The sequence below is a fragment of the Scyliorhinus torazame genome, chromosome 7 (assembly GCF_047496885.1).
Source record: "Scyliorhinus torazame isolate Kashiwa2021f chromosome 7, sScyTor2.1, whole genome shotgun sequence".
Taxonomy (NCBI): domain Eukaryota; kingdom Metazoa; phylum Chordata; class Chondrichthyes; order Carcharhiniformes; family Scyliorhinidae; genus Scyliorhinus; species Scyliorhinus torazame.
Genome location: NC_092713.1, coordinates 102,839,236 through 102,859,276, shown reverse-complemented (window position 1 = coordinate 102,859,276; position 20,041 = coordinate 102,839,236). Strand labels below are relative to the sequence as shown.

Genomic DNA, 20,041 nt, shown 5'->3' with positions numbered 1-20,041 from the left:
CTAAACAGATATTTTAGAGGGTCAGCAAAGTCACATGTAACTGATTCTTTAAGAAGATAGCATATTTATGTGTAAAACATTGCATTATTGATACTGTACTTTGGTCATATCTGGATATAAAATGATAGGGCTTAGATGTGATTTGCTGCAAAGTTCAAATGTTGATATTTTTCATTATTACATAAAGGACCTGCAAATGCAGCTGGTTCAGCCATGTGAATTTCCAGAGGTGGAGAGGCTTACACAGGAGCTCCTGGTATTGAGGGAGCAAGTGGCAAAAATGGAACCTCCTACACCGAGAAATGTGGGAAAAAAACACCATCAGGTATATGCGGTCAATCAGGTATTTATGTATGTGTGCATGCACATGTGTACAGTGGAAGTGTAATGGTATTTTCACACTGGGTTCAAGCGAGGTATGAACTTTGCTGAGTTCCAGTGCCCTTTTTAAGACTTCATGTCTGCCGCAAATAGGAATCAGATCAACTCCTTTTCATCAATGAGTCGAGTCATGAGCGTGGGAAAAATAAACGGCCTAGAAAATAGACAGATAGGATGCGAGGTGACTGAGTGGGTAGTCAAAGAATTCTACTCCAGAATGAGTAAGTACATGGTTAATTTAAAAAAAATATCTTTATGGGTTTGAGATATCAATAGTCTGGTCCCATGGGCGAAAAGTGACAAATGGAATTCAACTCTGAGAAGTGTGTAGTGATGCATTTTGAGAAGTCAAACAAAGTAAGGGAATACACAGTAAATGGGAGGATACTGTGAGGTGTAGAGGAAGTGAGGGACATTGGAGTGAATGTCCACAGATCCCTAAAGGTAGCAGATAGGTCAATAAGATGGTACAAAGCATATGGAATACTTTCCTTTATTAACTGAGGCATAGAATGTAACAACAATGAGATTATGCTGGAGCTATATAATAATAATCACCCATTGTCACAAGTAGGCTTCAATTAAGTTACTGTGAAAAGCCCCTATTCTCCACATTCGGCGCCTGTTTGGTAAATCACTAGTGAGTACTGCATGGTGTTCTCGTCACCTCATTATGAAAAGGATATAATTGCACTAGAGAGGGCACAGAGGAGATTTATATAGATGTTGCTGGAAAATTGCAGCTATGAAGAAAGATTGGATAGGCTGCGGTTGTTTTCCTTGGAACAGAGGAGACGGAGGGAAGATTTGATTGAGTATACAAGTTGTGAGGAGCCTGGATAGATTGGATTGGATTTGTTTATTATCACGTGTACCGAGGTACAGTGAAAAGTATTTTTCTGCGAGCAGCTCAAACAGATCATTTAGTACATGAAAAGAAAAGAAAGTACATAAAATGGCAACACAAGGCCCACAATGTAAATACACAGACAGCGGCATCAGGGGAAACATACAGGAGTGCAGTATTAATCAGGTCAATCTATAAGAGGGTCACTTTGGAGTCTGGTATCAAATTGGATGGGAAGGACATATTTACTTTAGCAGCAAGGTCAGTGGTGAAGGGACCTAGATTTAAAGTGATTGGCAGACGAGTTAGAGGGGAGAGGAGGAAATGTATTTTCACCCGGAGTGTGATAGCGGTCTGGAATTCACTGGAAAGAGTAATAGCAGGATGGTGGCGTAGTGGTAATGTTATTGGACAGAGGCCTAGGCTAAAGCTTTGGGGACATGGGTTCAAATCCCACCATGGAGAGCTGGAAGAATTTAAATTCAATTAATAAATTCAATTTTTTAAAACCTGCAATTGAAACCGAGTCTCCGCAACCATGTAATATCGGTTCACTAATGTCCGCAGTGCCTCCTGGCCTATATGTGATATTTGGTCGCGTGGCCAGTGACGCCCACATCCCATGAGCAAAATTTTTAAATCTAGCCAGCAGTGTTTGTGGCTAGAGTGGAGATTGAGAAATCCCTGGCAATGAAGAAGAATGGAATGTGAATCAACCTGGGTCATAGTCATCAGAGGTTTGAGAATGCTAAAATCACAATAGGGCAAAAATGACTGAATCCAGAAGTGATTCTTTGCTGATGATCTTTTTCTCCCAAATATCCTTCCACTAATGAAACCACCCACTCCTTGCTGACATTAGTTGCCTTCTGGTAGCTCTGTCAACTGCCCACATATGCCTTGACAATGAATGCTCACATACAATGCTTACACGGTAAGGGGGCTATCACAATCAAATCTCATCTTCTCACTCAGTGCATACGAGTACTTCTGGCAGAGGTTGCAGGGTATTGATTGGGAATGGGTAAACATTTTACCCACCCCGCAACCTATGAGCTCAAAACTCAATGGTAATGCCCATTCTAGTGTCCTAACTAACAATTTACAAATTTAACATTTACAGTGGAAGTTGTAATTGCCTTAAAGTGAATGTAAACATTAATAGCCTGAATTATTGATCTCATTCTTTGAAATAATGCTTGATTTCCCCCTATTTCATAAGTTTGCTGTTGTTTACTGGCAGCTGATCTGTGCCCTTGAAGATCAGGTCCAGGAGCAGTCACGATTGAGCGAAGCTCTTCGATCTGAACGACAACTCTACATCAGCCTTGTTAAATTCCACAATCAAACTGACAGGTAAGAAAAGGGCCCAGCAAATGCGGAACATCTGCAGTCTGTGTGCATGTGCATATGTCCTGAGAGAGCATGTGTAATTTTGCACTTCTGCATAAATATCTCGTTAACATCGGTTACCACCTTTGGAGGTGACATTGTTCAATTTAATTTCTTGACCTCTCCAAAAATAAAAAATACATTTTAGTATGTTTCCACACGTTATTATAAAATTGGAATCATGAAAGTCAACAGAATTGTAAAATATTGATGAGTACCACATACAATGAGTACCACATATAACATGTGCAAAGTCCTGCTGTAATGTTTGTTATCTTGTCCAAAGCATAAATAATCTGCGCATTTACATGAAAAAACTGAGTGAATTACTGTTAACTGCATTCTGGTGCAGCGGAGTGTGGACTGTGGTTGTCTTGAAAATATTGCTTGAAATGAAATGTTTTGGGCGGGATTCTCCACTCCCACGCCGAAGTGGCCGTGCCGTCGTGAATGCCGTCGAGGTTCACGACGGCGCGGAACGGCCCCGATCCCGACCGATTCAGGCCCTGACAATGGGCCAGTATCGGGGCCGCGTCATCTACACGCGCTAGGCCTTGTCGCCCGCGTAAAAGCGGCGCCGCATAGATGACGCGGCCAGCGCCGCATAACGAACGTCATCCGCGCATGCGTGGTTGCCGTCCTGTCCAAATCCGCCCCGCAAGAAGATGGGGGACGGATCTTGCGGGGCCGCGGAAGGAAGGAGGTCCTCCTTCAGAGAGGACGGCCCGACGATGGGTGGGCACCGATCGCGGGCCACCCCACATTGCAGGTGAAGCCCAGAGCAGGATCCCCCCTCGCCCCCCCACAGGCCGCCCCCCCCCCCCCCCCCCCAGCGTTAAACGCACCGCCCACGACTGCAGCGACCAGGTGTGGACGGCGCCGGGGGTAACCCGCAGTTTTGGCCTGGCCGCTCGGCCCATCCGGGCCTCAGAATCGCGGGGGTGCCGGAGAATCGCCATTTTGGGTGTCTCCGGCGATTCTCCGGCCTGCGGAACTCAACCGGGCCGTTCCCGCCTCTTGGGAGAATCGCACCACATCAAAACTTAAATAAGATACTGCTATTTCATTGATATTAATTTATAAAGAATTGTGCTGCTATGTCCACCATTGAGCAGTTTTATTATTAACCTTGTTCGTTATGTCTGCATTTTTTCAGCATGAGGGTTACAGGATTGCATTTCTTGATTAGATCAATCATCTCAGTCCCAGTACACCACTGTAGGGATTCTTCAGAGTAGTATCCTAGGCTCACACATAAATGGCCTTCCTTCCAACATAAGGTCAGAAGTGGGGATATTCGCTGATGATTGCGCAATGTTAAGCACCATTCACAACTCCTCCGACCCTGAAGCAGTCTATGTCTATATGCAGCATGACCTGGACAATATTCAGACTTTGGCCAGAATCCAACCATCTCCCCATCTCCAGTCAATGACATTACAATCACTGAATCCTCCACTATCAATATCCTGGGGTTTACATTAGCCAGAAATTGAACTGGACCTGGCACATAAATACTGTGGCTACAAGAGCAGGTCAGAGGCTCGGAATTCTGTGGTGAGTAACTCCCCTCTTGACTCGCCAAAGCCTGTCCACCATCTACAAGATATAATTCATGAAATATTTTCCATTTGCCTTGATAAGTGTTGCTCCAACAAACTAAGAAACTGGACACCATCCAGGACAAAGCAACCCACTTGACTGGCACCCCATCCACTATGTAGAAACTATGGATGCAATTTTCCCACCGGGTTGCACCCATGATCTCATTGTGCCTGGTGCATAGTGGAAGAGGCCCAAAACTGTTTTCATGCTCGGCATCGAGCTGAGCGCAATGTACCTAATCCACTATGCCCGGCATGATCTGGATCACGTCCTCGCTGGGCGTGATCTAGCTAATATTTAAATGATCCATTAGGCCAATTTAAATATGCACAGCCTGTTTGAAGCCGCATTCTCCTGGCTCCTGGTAGTCACTGGCCACATTGGCCATTTCTCACGCTGGCAAGAATTAGTATTGGTCTCTAAAAATGGAGACCCAGCTGTGATGACCATGCTGGATGGGGGGGGAAGGGTGGCATTTAGAGCCCCAGGTGGTCAGGAACAAGTGCAAGGCAGTGCCAACCAGGCACTTCAGGTTGGCATTGTCTGGGTCCCAGGTTGGCACACGCAAGCGATGAGGGGGGCCATGTCCATGAAAGGGGGGGTGAAGAGGTGTATGAAGGGTGCGGGCTGAAGGGGGGGTGCTAAATGTGGGGGTCCCTCAGCTGGCCAATGGGGTTTCCTGATGGGGTTGGGGGTGGCCACAATGGGAAACCCCATTGGCCGGCTGCGGAAACAGAGAATCCTGCTGCCGGCAGGGCGTGCCGAGCAGGAAAACGGGCCTGGCGGGGCAGAGAATCCCACCCTCAGTCATTTGTTGGGAGAATGGCGCCCAATCGGTTGCACTGCAAGAACTCACAAAAGCGCCTTCCAAGCCTGTGACCTCTACAAGGGCAGCAGGCACATGGGACACCACCATCTGCAAGTTACCCTCCAAGCCGCACACCATTCTGACTTGGAAATATATTGCCCTTCCTTCACTGTCACTGTGTCAAAATCCTGGAAATCCCTTCCTAACAGTACTGTGGGTTTACTGACGCCACATGGACTGCAGCAATTCAAGATGGCAGCTCACTACCACCTTCTCCAGGGTAACCAGAGATAGGCAGTAAATGCTGGCCTAACCACTGACACCCCCCCCCCCCCCCCCCCCCCCACCAAAATCCCATGAAGGAATAAAAATGTGCCTGTGAGCTAAGAATCGCTATCTGTTCTATTTTCTATAGGGTAATTCATTTGGTCTGTAATTTTCTCGTAGCTGAAGTTATCTCAGTTCTGAAACCTTTGTTAAATGTTAAGATGTCAGTTTTCTCAGGTTCAAAATGTTGTTCACTGTATTCCCTGACTCGCAATAAATACACATTCTCATCAACTGCATGCTCTATCTTGGACAAAGTCTGATCTGAAGCCCTGTGATTTTTGGTTCATAATTTCTTTCATGGTCAGAAGTTCAAATTCAGTCAAATTTGATCTTCTTTCAAACCCATTTCCCCCTCCGCTTGATTCTTGCACCTAAAATCAGCCACTGTGGTAGCCAGCAGTTGAGGCAGAATTTTACTGGCCCCAGTGGCAGGTTTGAATGCCCTTTGAATTCCCCATCAAGGGCGGCCCACCCTCTCTCCCATTTGAAACCCTTTGGCCACCTAAAAGCCGCTTCCCGCTTTGGCCTCAATGTTTTGGCTGGTGGGAGGGGTTCAGGGATAGGGGGAAAGGCTGGCAGCTTATCCTACTTGGGCTTCAGTTGGTGCAGGGGCACGTCCCTAAGAGCCCCAAGGTCTGCCTCCCCAACCCCACTTTCCCCATCCCTATGGGCCTCTTTCTTGACACCCTCTTTCTTGACACCCTCTACGTGCACTTTGTCCTGGACTCCGTGACATAGAATCTGGGTACTTCTTGTCCCAGTCTAGCCCAGCCCGTGGGAGCATTAAATAGCTCCAAGGCTGCTGTGACTGGGGCGACTGCAGTCCCTGCTGACGTTTTGGGTAGTGGGGTGGAAAGCTGCACCACCTGGAAATCTTTGAATTCTTAGGCCGAATGACATTTGTCCCAGGCTTAATACCGCATTAAGGGGTTCGAGGAGTGGAAAGAATAGAACAATGTCACTTTATTACTGATTGTGTCCTACAGTCCTCAGAGAATGGCACAGTGGATAGCATTGCTGCCTCACAGCATCAGGGACCCGGGTTCAACTCTGGCCTTGGGTGACTGTGTGGAGGTTGCACCTTCTCCCACGTCTGTGTGGATTTCCTCCGGGTGCTCCGTATTCCTCCCACAGTCCAAAGATGTGCCGGTTAGGTGGATTGGCCATGCAAATTGCCCCTTAGTGTTCAAAGGTGTGCAGGTTAGGTGGGGTTGCGGGGGAATGGGCCTAAGTAGAGTGCTCTTTCAGAGGGTCGGTGCAGACTCAATGGGCTGAATCGCCCCCTTCTGCACTGTAGGAATTCTGTGCAGATGTTTTTTCTATCTATTGTCCATGCACCAAGCACTGCCCTGTGATAGTTTGTTAGAGTTGATTTTTGTCACATTTACATCTTTACTTAGCTCCAGCAAAGAAGAAATGCTGCAGGCTGAGCTCTTGGCTGCACAGGCACTCCGCAGACAACTAGAAGAGAACCTGAGGAGGAGCCAGGAGCAGATCGTCAGGCTGGAGAGGGAATCTGAGATGCCAGCAGATTCTGGAGGTGGGGGAATGGACAGGCTGGGAAGTCTGCAAGAGCATGTGGCATCCCTTGCTGAGGGATCTTGTGCCCAAGCAACATAGCGTGCTACTGGGATGGTGGTTATCATGAAAATTTTGCTAACAGGAAATGCCTGCTTGATACAAACGAGTTATTAACTGAATGTGTGCAATGTGAGCTGACCTGGATTCAGAAAATCATGATTGTACCCCTATATGTCACGAATTTTCTTTCTGTCTCCTGAAGGTCATGACGCAGAATGTTTTGCATGCAATCATGAGAGGAAAAGATCATTTCATTTTAAGTTATTTCCTTTTCCCTGTTTATGCTGGTCAAATAAAAGCATTTTTCCATCATGCCCTTGCACATCCTCCATTTTAAATATATGAGTCACACCTTCCTTTTCACTGGTGCACCCTCCTTCTTAAAAGATAAGGTCAAGGATCAAATTGTTAAAAAAACCTAGTTACAATTTACTGAATGACTGCAGCTTATTATTGCAATTCAAATATATGGAGGTATTTATGTAGGTAGTCCAATTGTAGGTATTTAAAAAACCTTTATTAATCTGTTTTGTAACTATTGATGCAAATTTTTTCATATAGTTTAATTTGATTACTTATTTGAAAAGCTATTCTAACCTTTATTTCGGCTGTGGACCACTCTATATTTGACAAAGTAAGCAGTAAACCTGGTCCCAAGCCTCAGTCCGAGGTACACTTCTGTCTTTCTAAAAATAAATTTAGAGTACCCAATTCATTTTTTCCAATTAAGGGGCAATTTAGCATGGCCAATCCACCTACCCTGCACATCTTTTTGTTGTGGGGGTGAAACCCACGCAAACTCGAGGAGAATGTGCAAACTCCACACAGACAGTGACCCAGAGCCGGGATCAAACCTGAGACCTCGGTGCCGTGAGGCAGCAGTTCTAACCACTGTGCCACCGTGCCGCCCTACACTTCTGTCTTCTGCCACGCTGGTAGGATCTATTTGAGTGTCTTGCTTTACATCTGGGGAAGGACTGGGCATTCACCAGGACATATTGCACCCAGTGAAGTTTGTCATGTGGTAAACACAGATTCAAACCTATTTTCCGCTACAATGTGGCAAAGGAGACTCAAAACAAATCGAAGGCAAAATAAATTCTGAAAACTGCATTAATACACTATGGGTGGGATTTACCGCCCACCCCGACACGTGTTTTTCAGCAAGGGAGGCGACCCGCCAGTGGGATCCATCAGTCTCGCTGCCGTCAACGGGATTTCCCGTTGACATCACCCCTCACCGCCAGGAAACCCGTGCGCCGGCATGGACCCGGAATTTCCCTCCGGTGTGAACAGCCAGTAAATCCCACCCTTCGTATTTTCAAGCTGCTGCTTCAATGATGGGTGGCGGGCATGCATGAGAGTGTGCAGAGCATGTCGCTAATTTAATTTGCGAAATTCACAACTGAATTTAAGAACACCTTGTGACCAATTATTATCAAATCATTGTACAATTAACAACCATGAGTTTTGGGCATAATACAATTCTATTGAATGTGCGAGGTCAATAGTAATGCATTCTACACTAATCATATCACTGGGTAGAATTTATATTATAAGGTGATGGTGCCCTTCATAATTCACTCCATGCTCCATCACTCATGCCATATCCTCACTCAACTGATGTAATGTCCTCATTCAGTATCGTGGATTTCTCATCTTATTCTGGGGTTGGTTTAAAGCATTTTTATGTGTACTGTTTTATTATCATACTTGCAAACTTTAGAGATAGCAAACAACAGTTTGATCCTATTTATAGAAGCGTTATCTTTGTGAAACATACTTGGCAAAACTCTTTCAGTCTTCTCCAAGCAACTATTGTAAATTATACAAACTATGTTAAGTCATTGTGTCAGTGTAAATCATGCCCTGTGAAACGCTGCTCTGCTCCAAACAAAAAAATAGTTGCCAAATTACTCCCTTTCTCTGGTGAGAGCATGGTGCCATGAAGGGATCTAGTTCCACAAACATTGCAGCTTTCAGAAATTAATCTTTTAATATCGGTGAGCAGTGAGTGTCAACAGACTATTCAACCATGGGGAACATACTCTCTTGACATCCACAGTTGGTGATTTCCAGGAAAGATCATTGGATCGCAATCAGGAATGTGATACCCAGACCAATGAACTTGATCCTCAAAATCCTAACCTCCTGGTTGGTACATGCATTCTGCCTCAGCCTGGTAGTTTCTAACATTTCTCTTGCTTTCTCTAGCCAGTATGAGAAGAGGCAGATAAGGGGATAGGGTTTTCCTATAACAGCAATAAAAGCACATTCTTAAATCTATAGATCTATAAATTCAATAGATCTATAAATTTAATAGAGAGCATTTACAATTGCTTTGAATGCTGGGATAACCTTACTCCATAGTTATTTCTTGCTGTTTTTATTTTCCAGGAAGAGAAAAAAATAGAAACACTTCAAGTCTCAGAGCTGGGGGGCTGTGATGAGAGAAAAAGAAGAGAAAAAGTGGAGTTTGCACATTCTCCCTGTGTCTGCATGGGTTTCCTCCGGGTTCTCCGGTTTCCTCCTGCAGTCCCTAGACATGCAGGTCAGGTGGATTGGTCATGCTAAATTGGTCCTTAGGGCGCGATTCTCCCAAAACATTTCCAAGTTAATTTGTGGTGGGTTTTTCAGAGAGTTTCCCCGAGTTTCCCACCGCTATTCAATGACATTTAGTCCCTGTTTTGGGCCCTGGGGGGCTACGCACCGGTCTAGTCCACACAGAATTTATTTTAGCACTGGGAAGCTGAACTCCAAGATCAGTCCGCCATTTTGAAAGGGTGCTCCGATCACTAAGTGAGCTTTTGGGTCCCCCACACCTCCCCACCCATGAGCAAGGTCACCCCCACACATATGGACACTGCCCCACCCCCCCCAAGTGAGGACATCCCTCTATGAGGTCCCTGGTGTCCCTCCTCTTCAGCCCCCCTGAGCACCCTTACAGCAAAGCCTCCCTTCTGGGACCCCCACCCATCACCTCTCCAACCTCCCAGAGGCCCCTACTTGCCCTGCACACCTGCAGCCCCTCCTCTACCTTCATTTTATGGGCATGGCTTCCCTCACCCCTGGCCCTTGCAGTGCCACCCTGGCTTGGCAGTGCCATGGTCCTAACTGGGCAGTGGCATGGTGCCTGCGTATCAAGAGGAGGTCCAGGGGGCCACCCTGCACTTACCCTGACCACTCAGGGGTCTCCGATGGCCCGAGAGACCCCCCCCCCCCCCCCCGGGGTGCTGTTCTGCTTGGTCCACGTTTGTGTGGACCAGCATCGATTGGCGCCCAGCTGCAGCCTCCATGCGGAGGCCGAAGAATCGAGGGAGGCCGGTGTAACCCATGTGAGTAGTTCCTACGCACGACCTACTTGGGAGCGTTGTTTGGTCACGCCCATTTGTGGCGGAGTTCCGACTCTGATGTCTCGCTTGAGCGTAACGTGGCCGCAGAATCGCACCCTTAGTGTCCAGGGATGTGCAGTTAGGTTACAGGGTTATGGGTATAGATCGGTGTGGATCGGTGCAGACTTGATGGGCCAAATGTCCTCCTTCGGCATGGTAAAGGTTCTATGAAAGTTAGGGAAGAATATACTAATGCCACCTGGTGTTCCTGTGATATCTGACGTAATGGCATTGAAACCAGTTACAAAATTCCTAAAGTCAACTTAGCTGAAATAATGTGACTGAGCATGAATTCAGCCTGGGATATGCCCCATCCATATAGCTCAGGGAAGCCAATCACTTGGTTGATGTCACCAAGTTCTGCTTAGATAGCAATCTGGTAATACTTCAGGAGCTTTAAAACAAACAGTGAACACAATTTCCTCGGTATAGGTGAGAGTGGATTTTTAATTGAAATAGAAATTTTATTTATATTTGGGTACATTCTTTTCAAATTAAACCAAAACTGCAATGTCAACAGCAGACCCTATAATTAATTCTATTTTTAAAAATCTTTTTATTGGTTTGCATTTGCAGTAACATGTAAGGAACATTGTACAGTAATATAGAGATATCTACAGAACGGGCATATAGCAAAGAAAAAAAACGAAAAGACACAACTATCGGAACATCGTGTATGTACATAAGGGTAGTGTGTGTATAGATACAGATGTGGGTGGGGCTGGCTTCAGGTCTCCTGTCGTAGGCTACCCCCTCCGTGTCAGAGTTACTTTGTATGTGTCACCTCCTGGCATCAAAACGTACTAGAGGGTGTGTTTGGCACCACCTGTGCATACCTTTGGTGTGGTTGCATCCCTATATCTCCTTGTCCACGCTCCCCTATCGTTCCTCTGCCTTGCTCACCTTGCATCTTGGTTGGTGTCTTTCTCTCTCCCCCTCCACCCCTTCCCCATTCTGCTGCACCCTCCTTACCTTCATTCTGTTTATCCACCCGTTATTTGGTTGTTGGTTACAAACAGGTCTTGGAAACGGCTGGTGAATTGCTTCCACATGAGGTGGAAGCCTTCCCCCGATCCCCATATAGAGAATTTTATATTTTTCCGATTTGAGGAATTCCGCTAGGTCAGACAGCCAGTCCGCAGCCTTGGGTGGCACTGCCGAACACCAGCCGAGCAGAAGTCTCTGGCAGGCGATCAGCGAGGCGAAGTCTAGGGTGTCTACCCCTCTAGATTTCTGACTTCTGTTACCCCGAAGACCACCACCAGTACGGCTCCATCCTCACTCCCACAACCTTGGACATGAACTTGAGGAAGGCAGTCCAGTACCTGACCAGTCTGGGGAAAGACCAGAACATATGGCGTGGTTGGCTGGGCCTCTGTGGCACCATTCACATTTGTCCTCCACCTCCAGGAAGAACCTGTTCATGCGTATTCTCGTGAAGTGCGCCCTGTGCACTACTTTCAGCTGCGTTAGACTCAAACATTCTCATGAGGTGGAGTTCACCCTCTGCAGTGATTCGCTCCAGATTCCTGTGGTTAAGTCTTTGTCTGCTCAGTTGGCTGGATGGCTGGTTCATGATGTGGAACAATCCCACAGTGCGGGTTCAATTCTCGTACCGGCTGAGGTTTTCCATGACCTTTTTAAAAAATAATTAAACTGATTTATTCTACATTTATATACAACTTATTTTTACCCCACCTTCTTGCCCTTGCCCCTCGCCTGAGGTGTGGTAACCCTCCAGTTAAATCACCACCAGTCAGTTCTCAAAGGAGAGAGCAGCCTATGGTCCTCTGGGGCTGTGGCGCCATTTACTTTACTTTAAATCTAGGCCTCTCGATTACTCATCCAGTGACACTACAACTATACCACCAATCGCCCACAGTAAGGGTTGCACCACTCTGGGCATGTGTAAAGCGATGGTGGTCAGCCGTTTCTCAATGAGGCAACAAACGTTCCCACTACAAAGTACGGCCATAAAGCAACATGGAAGGTGCAACAGTGCAATCATTTTGCTTCTTGCTTCTGTCTTCTGCAATCAATTGCTGTGTGAGGGTGGGAGAGACCGCCGGTGGCGGCCATGGGGTGAATGGTCGCACGCAGGGCAGCTCCTTTGAAGGTACAGGGACGAGCTATTTTTACTCCATATTGGGTGGAATTTTGATGTAAAGGCGTAGGTGAAGGTTGGCGTAGTAGTTTCCCTCGGGAGTGGTATGTCCGCTGGTGACTAAACCCGGCAGAAGACGGTGAGAGACCTGGCCAAAGAGTTGGAGGAAACCTATGCTGTAGCAGCCAGTGTAAGGATGGTTGCGGGGGAAGGGCTGGTGCAAGGTGGAAGGCCCCAGTTGATGGCTTTTATTAAGGAGGAATTCTGCCAGCAGAGGAAGGAAATGCGGGAGGATCACTCGAAGTCCATTGAAGGAGCTGTGGCGCCGCTGAAGAGTTTGTTGGAAAGGGTGGAGAAGTGTTTGGAGATGAGGGGCCGCAGATTCAGAAGATCAAAGGAGTGATCTCGGACCACAGCAATCGTGTGGTTACCATGGAGGCGGCGGTGGGGCTCCGAGGATACCTGTGTAAAAAGTGGAGGGCAAAGGTGGAGGAGCAGGAGAATACCTCGAGAAGGCAGGACCAGCGAATAGTGGGCCTGCCTGAAGGAGTGGAAATGAAATGAAATGAAAATCGCTTATTGTCACAAGTAGGCTTCAAATGAAGTTACTGTGAAAAGCCCCTAGTCGCCACATTCCAGCGCCTGTTCGGGTCAGGGGTGGAGAAGGAGGCCATCTGGGATGAGCTAAGTATAGGGTGGAATTAAGGGGGCAGGAGTTAAGTAGGAAGATGACGGACAGTAGAGACGATTGAAGGCACAAGTCTCCGGTAAGGCTGGTGACGTGGAACGTCTGGGGACTGAATGGGCTGGTTAAAAGGTCACGGGTGTCCGTGCACCACAGGACCTTGAAAGCGGGGGTGGTCTTTCTGCAGGAGACTGACCTCCGTGTGAAGGACCGGGTTAGGTTAAGGAAGGGGTGGGTCGAGCAGGTTTTTCACTCGGGTTTTGATTCAAAATCGAGGGGAGTGGCGATTTTAATGAGCAAAAAAATGGGATTTGGGAATGCGAAGGAGGTGAGGGATCCGGGTGGGAGTTATATGAATGTGAGTAGGGTATTGGAAGGGGAACTGGTGGTGTTGGTAAATGTGTATGCCCCAAATTGGGATGATGTGGGTTTTATGACGGGGTTGCTGGCAGCAATCCTGGATTTGGCCACCCACCAGTTGATCATGGGAGGAGATTTTAATTGTACCCTACAGCCGAGGGTGGATAGATCAAGCCCCAGGTCGATGAGTAGGGTATGAATGGCAAGGGAGCTGGGGGGTTTATGGAGAGGATGGGTATGGTGGATCCATGGCGCTTTCCGAACCCAGGGGGAAGGGAGTATTCCTTCTTTCACACATCTATGAGGTGTATTCGAGGATTGATTACTTTGTAGTGAGTCAGGGATATTGGTTGGGGTGGAGGGACAGAGTAGGCGGGGATAGTTATCTCGGACCATGCGCCCCACTGGCTGGACATTCGGTTCAGGGGCAGTGTGACAGGCTGACAATGGGGAGGGTGGTAGGGCAACCGCGGAGGCCAAGGGGGGTGCAATTTGAGTATGGGGAGAAGGCAAGCCGCATGCTGGTGCAACAGCTGCGGAGGTAGGCCGCATCCAGGGAAATATTGCAGATACGGAGTGAGACTGGAGATGTAGTGTCGGAGCCGAGGAAGAGAAACAAGGCATTTAGGAAATACTACAAGGAACGGTACGAGGTGGACCCGGGGGAGAGGAGCGGGACATGGGGCGGTTTCTGGACGAGCTGGAATTTTCCCAGGTGGAGGAAGCAAAAAGGCAGGCGTTGGAGGAGCCCCTGGATCTGAGGGAGGTGCTGGATAGTATCAGGAATGTGAATTTGGGGAAGGCCCCAGGGCCAGATGGGTACCCGGCGGAATTTTATAAGGAATTTGCGACGGACCTGGCACCACATCTGTTGAGGGTGTTTAATGAAGCGCTGGAGACCGGGGAGCTGCCAGAGACGATGACACAGGCAGTAATCACGCTAATTGCAAAAAAGAGGAAAGACCCGGTGGAATTAGGGTCGTATAGGCCCATATTACTATTGAACACGGATGTGAAAGTATTGACGGGGAGGATGGAGGACTGTGTCCCGGGGGTGGTTGCAGATGATCAAACAGGCTTCGTGAAGGGCGGTCAGCTCACGAGTAATATAAGTCGGCTGTTGAATGTGGTGATGAATCCGTAAGGGGCTCTGGTAGCAGAGGTGGTGGTTGCCATGGATGCGGAGAAGGCATTTGATCGGGTGGAGTGGAGGTACTTGTTGGAGGTTTTGGGAAGTTTGGGTTTGGGCCCAAGATTTGTGGCATGGGTGATGGGTGCGGTTGCTGTATGTGGCACCAAAGGCGAGTGCGAGGACGAATAATATGAGTTTGCGGAGCTTTGACTTACACAGGGGTACGAGGCAGGGGTGCCCCACTGTCACCGTTATTGTTTGCACTGGCCATAGAGCCGTTGGCGATGGCTCTCGGGGGGGGGGGGGGGGTCAGCAGAGTGGCGAGGGATTATGAGGGGACAGGTGTTGCTCTGTGCCGATGAACTGTTGCTCTCTGTTTCACATCCGCTGGAGAATATGGGAAGGATTATGGGCCTGCTGGGGAGGTTCGGAGGGTTCTCGGGGTGTAAAAGCGAGGTTTTCCCGGTGAATGAGCTGGGACGACAGGCAAATTTAGGGGAGGTGCCATTTACGGTAGCGAGGGATAGGCTTAGGTATTTGAGGATTCAGATAGCGAGCGAATGGACGGGGCTCCATAAGTGCAAATTAACAAAGCTGGTGGAGGAAGCCAGGAAGAATCTTAAGAGGTGGGATACTCTGCAGTTGACGTTGGTAGGGAGGGTCCAAGTGGTGAAAATTAATGTTCTGCCGAGGTTCTTGTTTATTTTTCAGGCTCTCCCGATCTTTATACCAAAGACCTTTTTTCGGCAATTGGACCCGATCATTTTGGACTTTGTATGAGCGGAGAAGGTGCCGAGGGTGGGGAGGACCATGCTATAGAGGCAGAGGCAGCAGGGGGAGTTTGGCGTTGCAGAACCTGCTTCATTATTATTGGGCGGTGAATGTGGATAAAGTGCGGCGGTGGTGGGAAGGAGAAGTGGTAGAGTGGGTTAGGATGGAGGAGGAATTCTGTAATGGGTCTAGTTTGAAGGCTATGGTGATGGCAGCGTTGCCAATAGCTCCGAGTGGGTATTCTGGGGGCCCGGTGGTGCAGTTCACAGTGAAGATATGGAATCAATTGAGGAGGCATTTTAGGGTTGAAGGGATGTCGGTGTTAACGCCGCTGTGTGAGAATCATGGGTTTGAGCTGGTGGGGATGGATAGTGTATACAGGAGGTGGAGGGAAGTAGGGCTGGTCAAAGTGAGGGATCTGTATTTGGAGGAAGGGTTCGCCAGTCTGGAGGAGCTAAGGGAGAGGGTAGAGCTGCCGAGGGGGAGTGAGTTCAGATATCGGCAGATTAGGGACTTTGCACAAAAGGTCTGGAGGGGGTTCCCTAGGTTGCCGGGATACACATTGCTGGAGCGACTGCTGCTTCCAGATGTGGAAGGGTAGGGAAGAATTGGGGATATATACAAGTGGCTGGGGGAGTAGGGAGGCGAGTGGGTGATGAAGATCAAGGAGAAATGGGAAGGGGAGTTGGGAGGGGAGATCAAGTGGGGAGTATGGAGTGAGGCACTGCATGGGGTAAACGGGTCCTCCTCTTGTGCAAGGATGAGCCTGATACAGCTTAAGGTGGTGCACAGGGTACATATGACTCGGGCGAGAATGAGTGGGTTCTTTCAGGGGGTAGCAGATGAGTGTGAGAGGTGTGGGCGGGGCCAGTGAATCGCGCACATGTTTTAGGGTTGTGAAAATTTTAAATGATTCTGGGCGGGAGTTTTCGCGGTCTTAGCCAGGATAGTGGAGGGGGAGGTGTACCCAGACCCTTTGGTGGCGATATTTGAGGTTTCAGAGAAGCCGGAGCTCATGGAGAGGAGGAAGGCCTTCGCGTTTCTGATTGATGGTGGCAAATTTTACTGGAGTGGTGGTCGGCATCGCCATCGGGTGTAGCGGCTTGGTTAGGTGACCTGTACGACTTCCTGCAGTTGGAGAAAATAAAATATGAGTTAAGGGGCTTTGCAGAGGGGTCTGAGAAAAGGTGGGGGATGTTTGTCATTGGGGTGGGGGTTGTGAAAAAGGGGGGAAATCTGTACAGACTGTATAGTTGATTGCTGGGAAGTATGTTTCCCGGGGTGTTTATGTGTTGTAACCTGTTTTGGTACATGTTTGGAATAAAATAGACTTAAAATAAAAGTGTGGGGGTGGGGGAGGCAAATGCAAGCAGATGGTAGGTACTAATAAAAATTTCTCTTAGACAAAGTAAATTATGGCATTGAACTAATTTTCAAATATAATTGCAGCTGGCGAAGTGTCATTCCATGATAGGTTATAATTGATGGGGAGGGCTCATTTTAGTGAACATTACTAATTTGCAAGTGTTTTATATTGATTGAAGTAGTTGTGTGACTGCTTGAAGATCTGTTGCAGACATAAAGTAATCTTTTGTACATTTTGTAACTTAGCACTGCTTACCCGGGGGCAATATGTACTTATTTACTTGGCATCAGCAGGATATTGTTTCAGTACCCATAGTTTTGCAAATTGCAAAGCAGAGCTCCATTTGGTAAAAGCTCCTTTTGGGTAAAAACACCTTTCTCCGATCCAGTTTCATGTTGGCAGATTGTCCTGGTTCACCTGTAGCATGTTAAGTGAATTGGATTTTTGCTGTCACTGCCCAGCAGTGTGCAGCCAACAAGACTTTGTACAATAGCTTCAGTCTCACCTGTTCATGAGTCACATTTTTATGTTCAGTCCGTCTACAATGAAAATGTGGTAGCATATATCTTTTCAACAGAATTGCCAATCATTAATTATGTGATTAGTTCTTGGGGTTGGATTTTATGGCCCTGCACCAGGAGTGTTTTTGGCAAGGGAAGCGTGTAAATTGTGACAGATGGCTAACCCACAGCCTTCCTGTCCGCCCCTTGTGTGTTCCCCATAAAATGGTAGCCAGGCAAGTACCAAAATCAACAGCCTGTCTATCATTTCTTAAAAAGATAATGAACAGGCAATGAGCTTGTTCACAAGCTAACCTGAATATTACGCTGTCCACACCATAATATGGTTGGCATGGGCAGGAGTGGGTAGACCTTTTTTTAACGAGACTAGTTAAAAGGTAGGAAGAAAGAGGAGGTACATCCTTTTTGGGGGGGGGGGGGTCCGGTGCGCATCCGGGATCCCTTGATAAGATGTTACCTCTTTGTCCCTTCTCACCTGGTCATCAAAACCCACCCCTCACTCCCCAATCCTTCCCCATCCAAAAGGGACTTGCTGGGTCCAGATGCCATGGCTGCCTTCATCCCGGGGTTTGGTTGCAGTCCCAGCAATGCCTGCAACTGAATTCTGGGACTGCTGGAGCTGCCAGCCAATCAGTACGCCTTTAATTGGCTGTATCCTGTACAATTATACATTTGCAAGTGCAATGCTAATTCCTTATAGTCACAATTTACAACTTTTCAACTGTGACGTAATGATGATTTTACACAGCTGTATATCCTAAATTAGATGCAGCAAGAAACTATTCAGATCATCCATATTCAGCATTGGCTTGGACTATGTCCAGATCTTTCCTGGCTAGGTGTGGTGTTTGTACCTCTTACCCCTTGCAAAGTTGGCATCTGCCTATTTTCTTTTTGAAACCTTCAACCAAGTACGTGTTGAGGGAATGGTTGTTGGCTGTGGAGAATTATGCCTCCACAGAGAAGAACGGGCAATCCAAGTCTTTCTGGGAGAATTTATATAAACTCTCTTACTACATCTCCAACCAGCTGTTTCTGCAGTGGGAGCTGTCAGCAGCTTCCCTGAGCTTGAGCCCTCATTATCACCAACAATAACATAAGATTATTCTGTAAATAGCAGAGGAGAATAATAATAATCTTTATTGTCACAAATAGGCTTACATTAACAGTGCAATGAAGTTACTGTGAAAATCCCCTAGTCGCATACTCCAGTGCCTGTTTGGGTACACAGAGGGAGAATTCAGAATATCCAATTCACCTAACAGCACGTCTTTTGGGACTTGTGGGAGGAAACCGGAGCACCCGGAGGAATCCCACGCAGACACAGAGAGAACGTGCAGACTCCACACAGACAGTGACCCAAGCCGGGAATCAAACCTGGGATCCTGGAGCTGTGAAGCAACAGTGCTATCCACTGTGCTACCGTGCTGCAGAGGAGCACTGACCCCAGTTTTCATCCACGCCTCTGTGAGTAGTTCTCAAAACAATAGTCCAAAGGCAAATTATAATTGATAAGACAAAGTTTTATCCTCACGTTAAGAGCCTTTCCTTCAACCACTTGCAGTAGTATTTCACACACTACATACTTGACATTGCTGGAATTCATGGCATTAGTTTTGGTGCCAAAGTGGGGGAGTCAGAACCACTGCGTAAAGCAGACAAGACTACAAGGATGGATCCTGCTAACTTAGCAGACATTTTAAAATAGGCATTTATACAAAACCAAGTCTGTATTGTTTACCTCCAACCTGTTGGTAAGATGGATCTGGAAACCCACTCAAATCTATCTTTCAATAAATATAGCATTGATCTTAGAACATGGCAAGACCAGTTTATCATATTTGTGAGTTGAAGCACTTTTCTGAAAACAGCTCTATAATTGTGGTAGTCTTCATTTTGTTTAATATCTTCATACACTTTGTCCTTCAAGGGAATTAGGGGAATAAGCTTAGTATCCCTAAAGTAGATCAATAAACAGGCAGTGGGAGAAGTTGAAGAAAGCTTGGACTCTGAATAGAAGGGCTTGTTAGGTTGAATGGCTTTTACTTATTCTGGATTTTATATTTTGCCCCTATTGAGGAGTTGAAAGACATGAATAATTGTCAGTAATTTAAGAATTTGTAACCATAGCACAGAAACTTAATCCAGTGGCATTTGACTTCATATAATTTTCATTAACCTAAAACAATCCTCACTAAAATCTGCAGTTATGCTATCTGATGCTAAGCATAAGGAGACTGTTTGTTGCATGTTGAATAAAATCAAGTGAACAGTAATAAATTACTTTCTAATCTGCAGGATCACTAGTCGATGCCTGTGAAGGTCCTCAATCTTAAGCCAGTCCATTATATTTATGGTAGGAACACATGAGCTGCAGTTTAACCTTTCCATTCTCAGTTATCATAGATAGAATATCATAGAATTTACAGTGCAGAAGGAGGCCATTCGGCCCATCGAGTCTGCACCGGCTCTTGGAAAGAGCACCCTACCCAAGGTCAACACCTCCACCCAATCCCCATAACCCAGTAACCCCACCCAACACTAAGGCCAATTTTGGACACTAAGGGCAATTTATCACGGCCAATCCACCTAACCTGCACATCTTTGGACTGTGGGAGGAAACCGGAGCACCCGGAGGAAACCCACGCACACACTGGGAGGATGTGCAGACTCCGCACAGACAGTGACCCAAGCCGGAATCGACCCTGGGACCTTGGAGCTGTGAAGCAATTGTGCTATCCACAAGGCTACCGTGCTGCCCAGTTG

General features: G+C 47.2%; 1 protein-coding gene across 19 annotated transcripts in view; it reads left to right on the top strand.

The window, feature by feature from the left end:
- Positions 1–20,041, top strand: part of pde4dip (phosphodiesterase 4D interacting protein) — an 888,328-nt gene that overhangs the window by 571,342 nt on the left and 296,945 nt on the right. For 16 of the 19 annotated variants that reach the window (XM_072511203.1, XM_072511204.1, XM_072511190.1 and 13 more), the window contains 3 exons: positions 188–325; positions 2,451–2,584; positions 6,764–6,903. In XM_072511203.1, coding sequence (XP_072367304.1) covers positions 188–325; positions 2,451–2,584; positions 6,764–6,903 — 412 coding nt within the window. The remainder of the gene's footprint in view (positions 1–187; positions 326–2,450; positions 2,585–6,763; positions 6,904–20,041) is intronic. The other 3 variants (XM_072511205.1, XM_072511193.1, XM_072511206.1) reach the window with 1 other exon arrangement.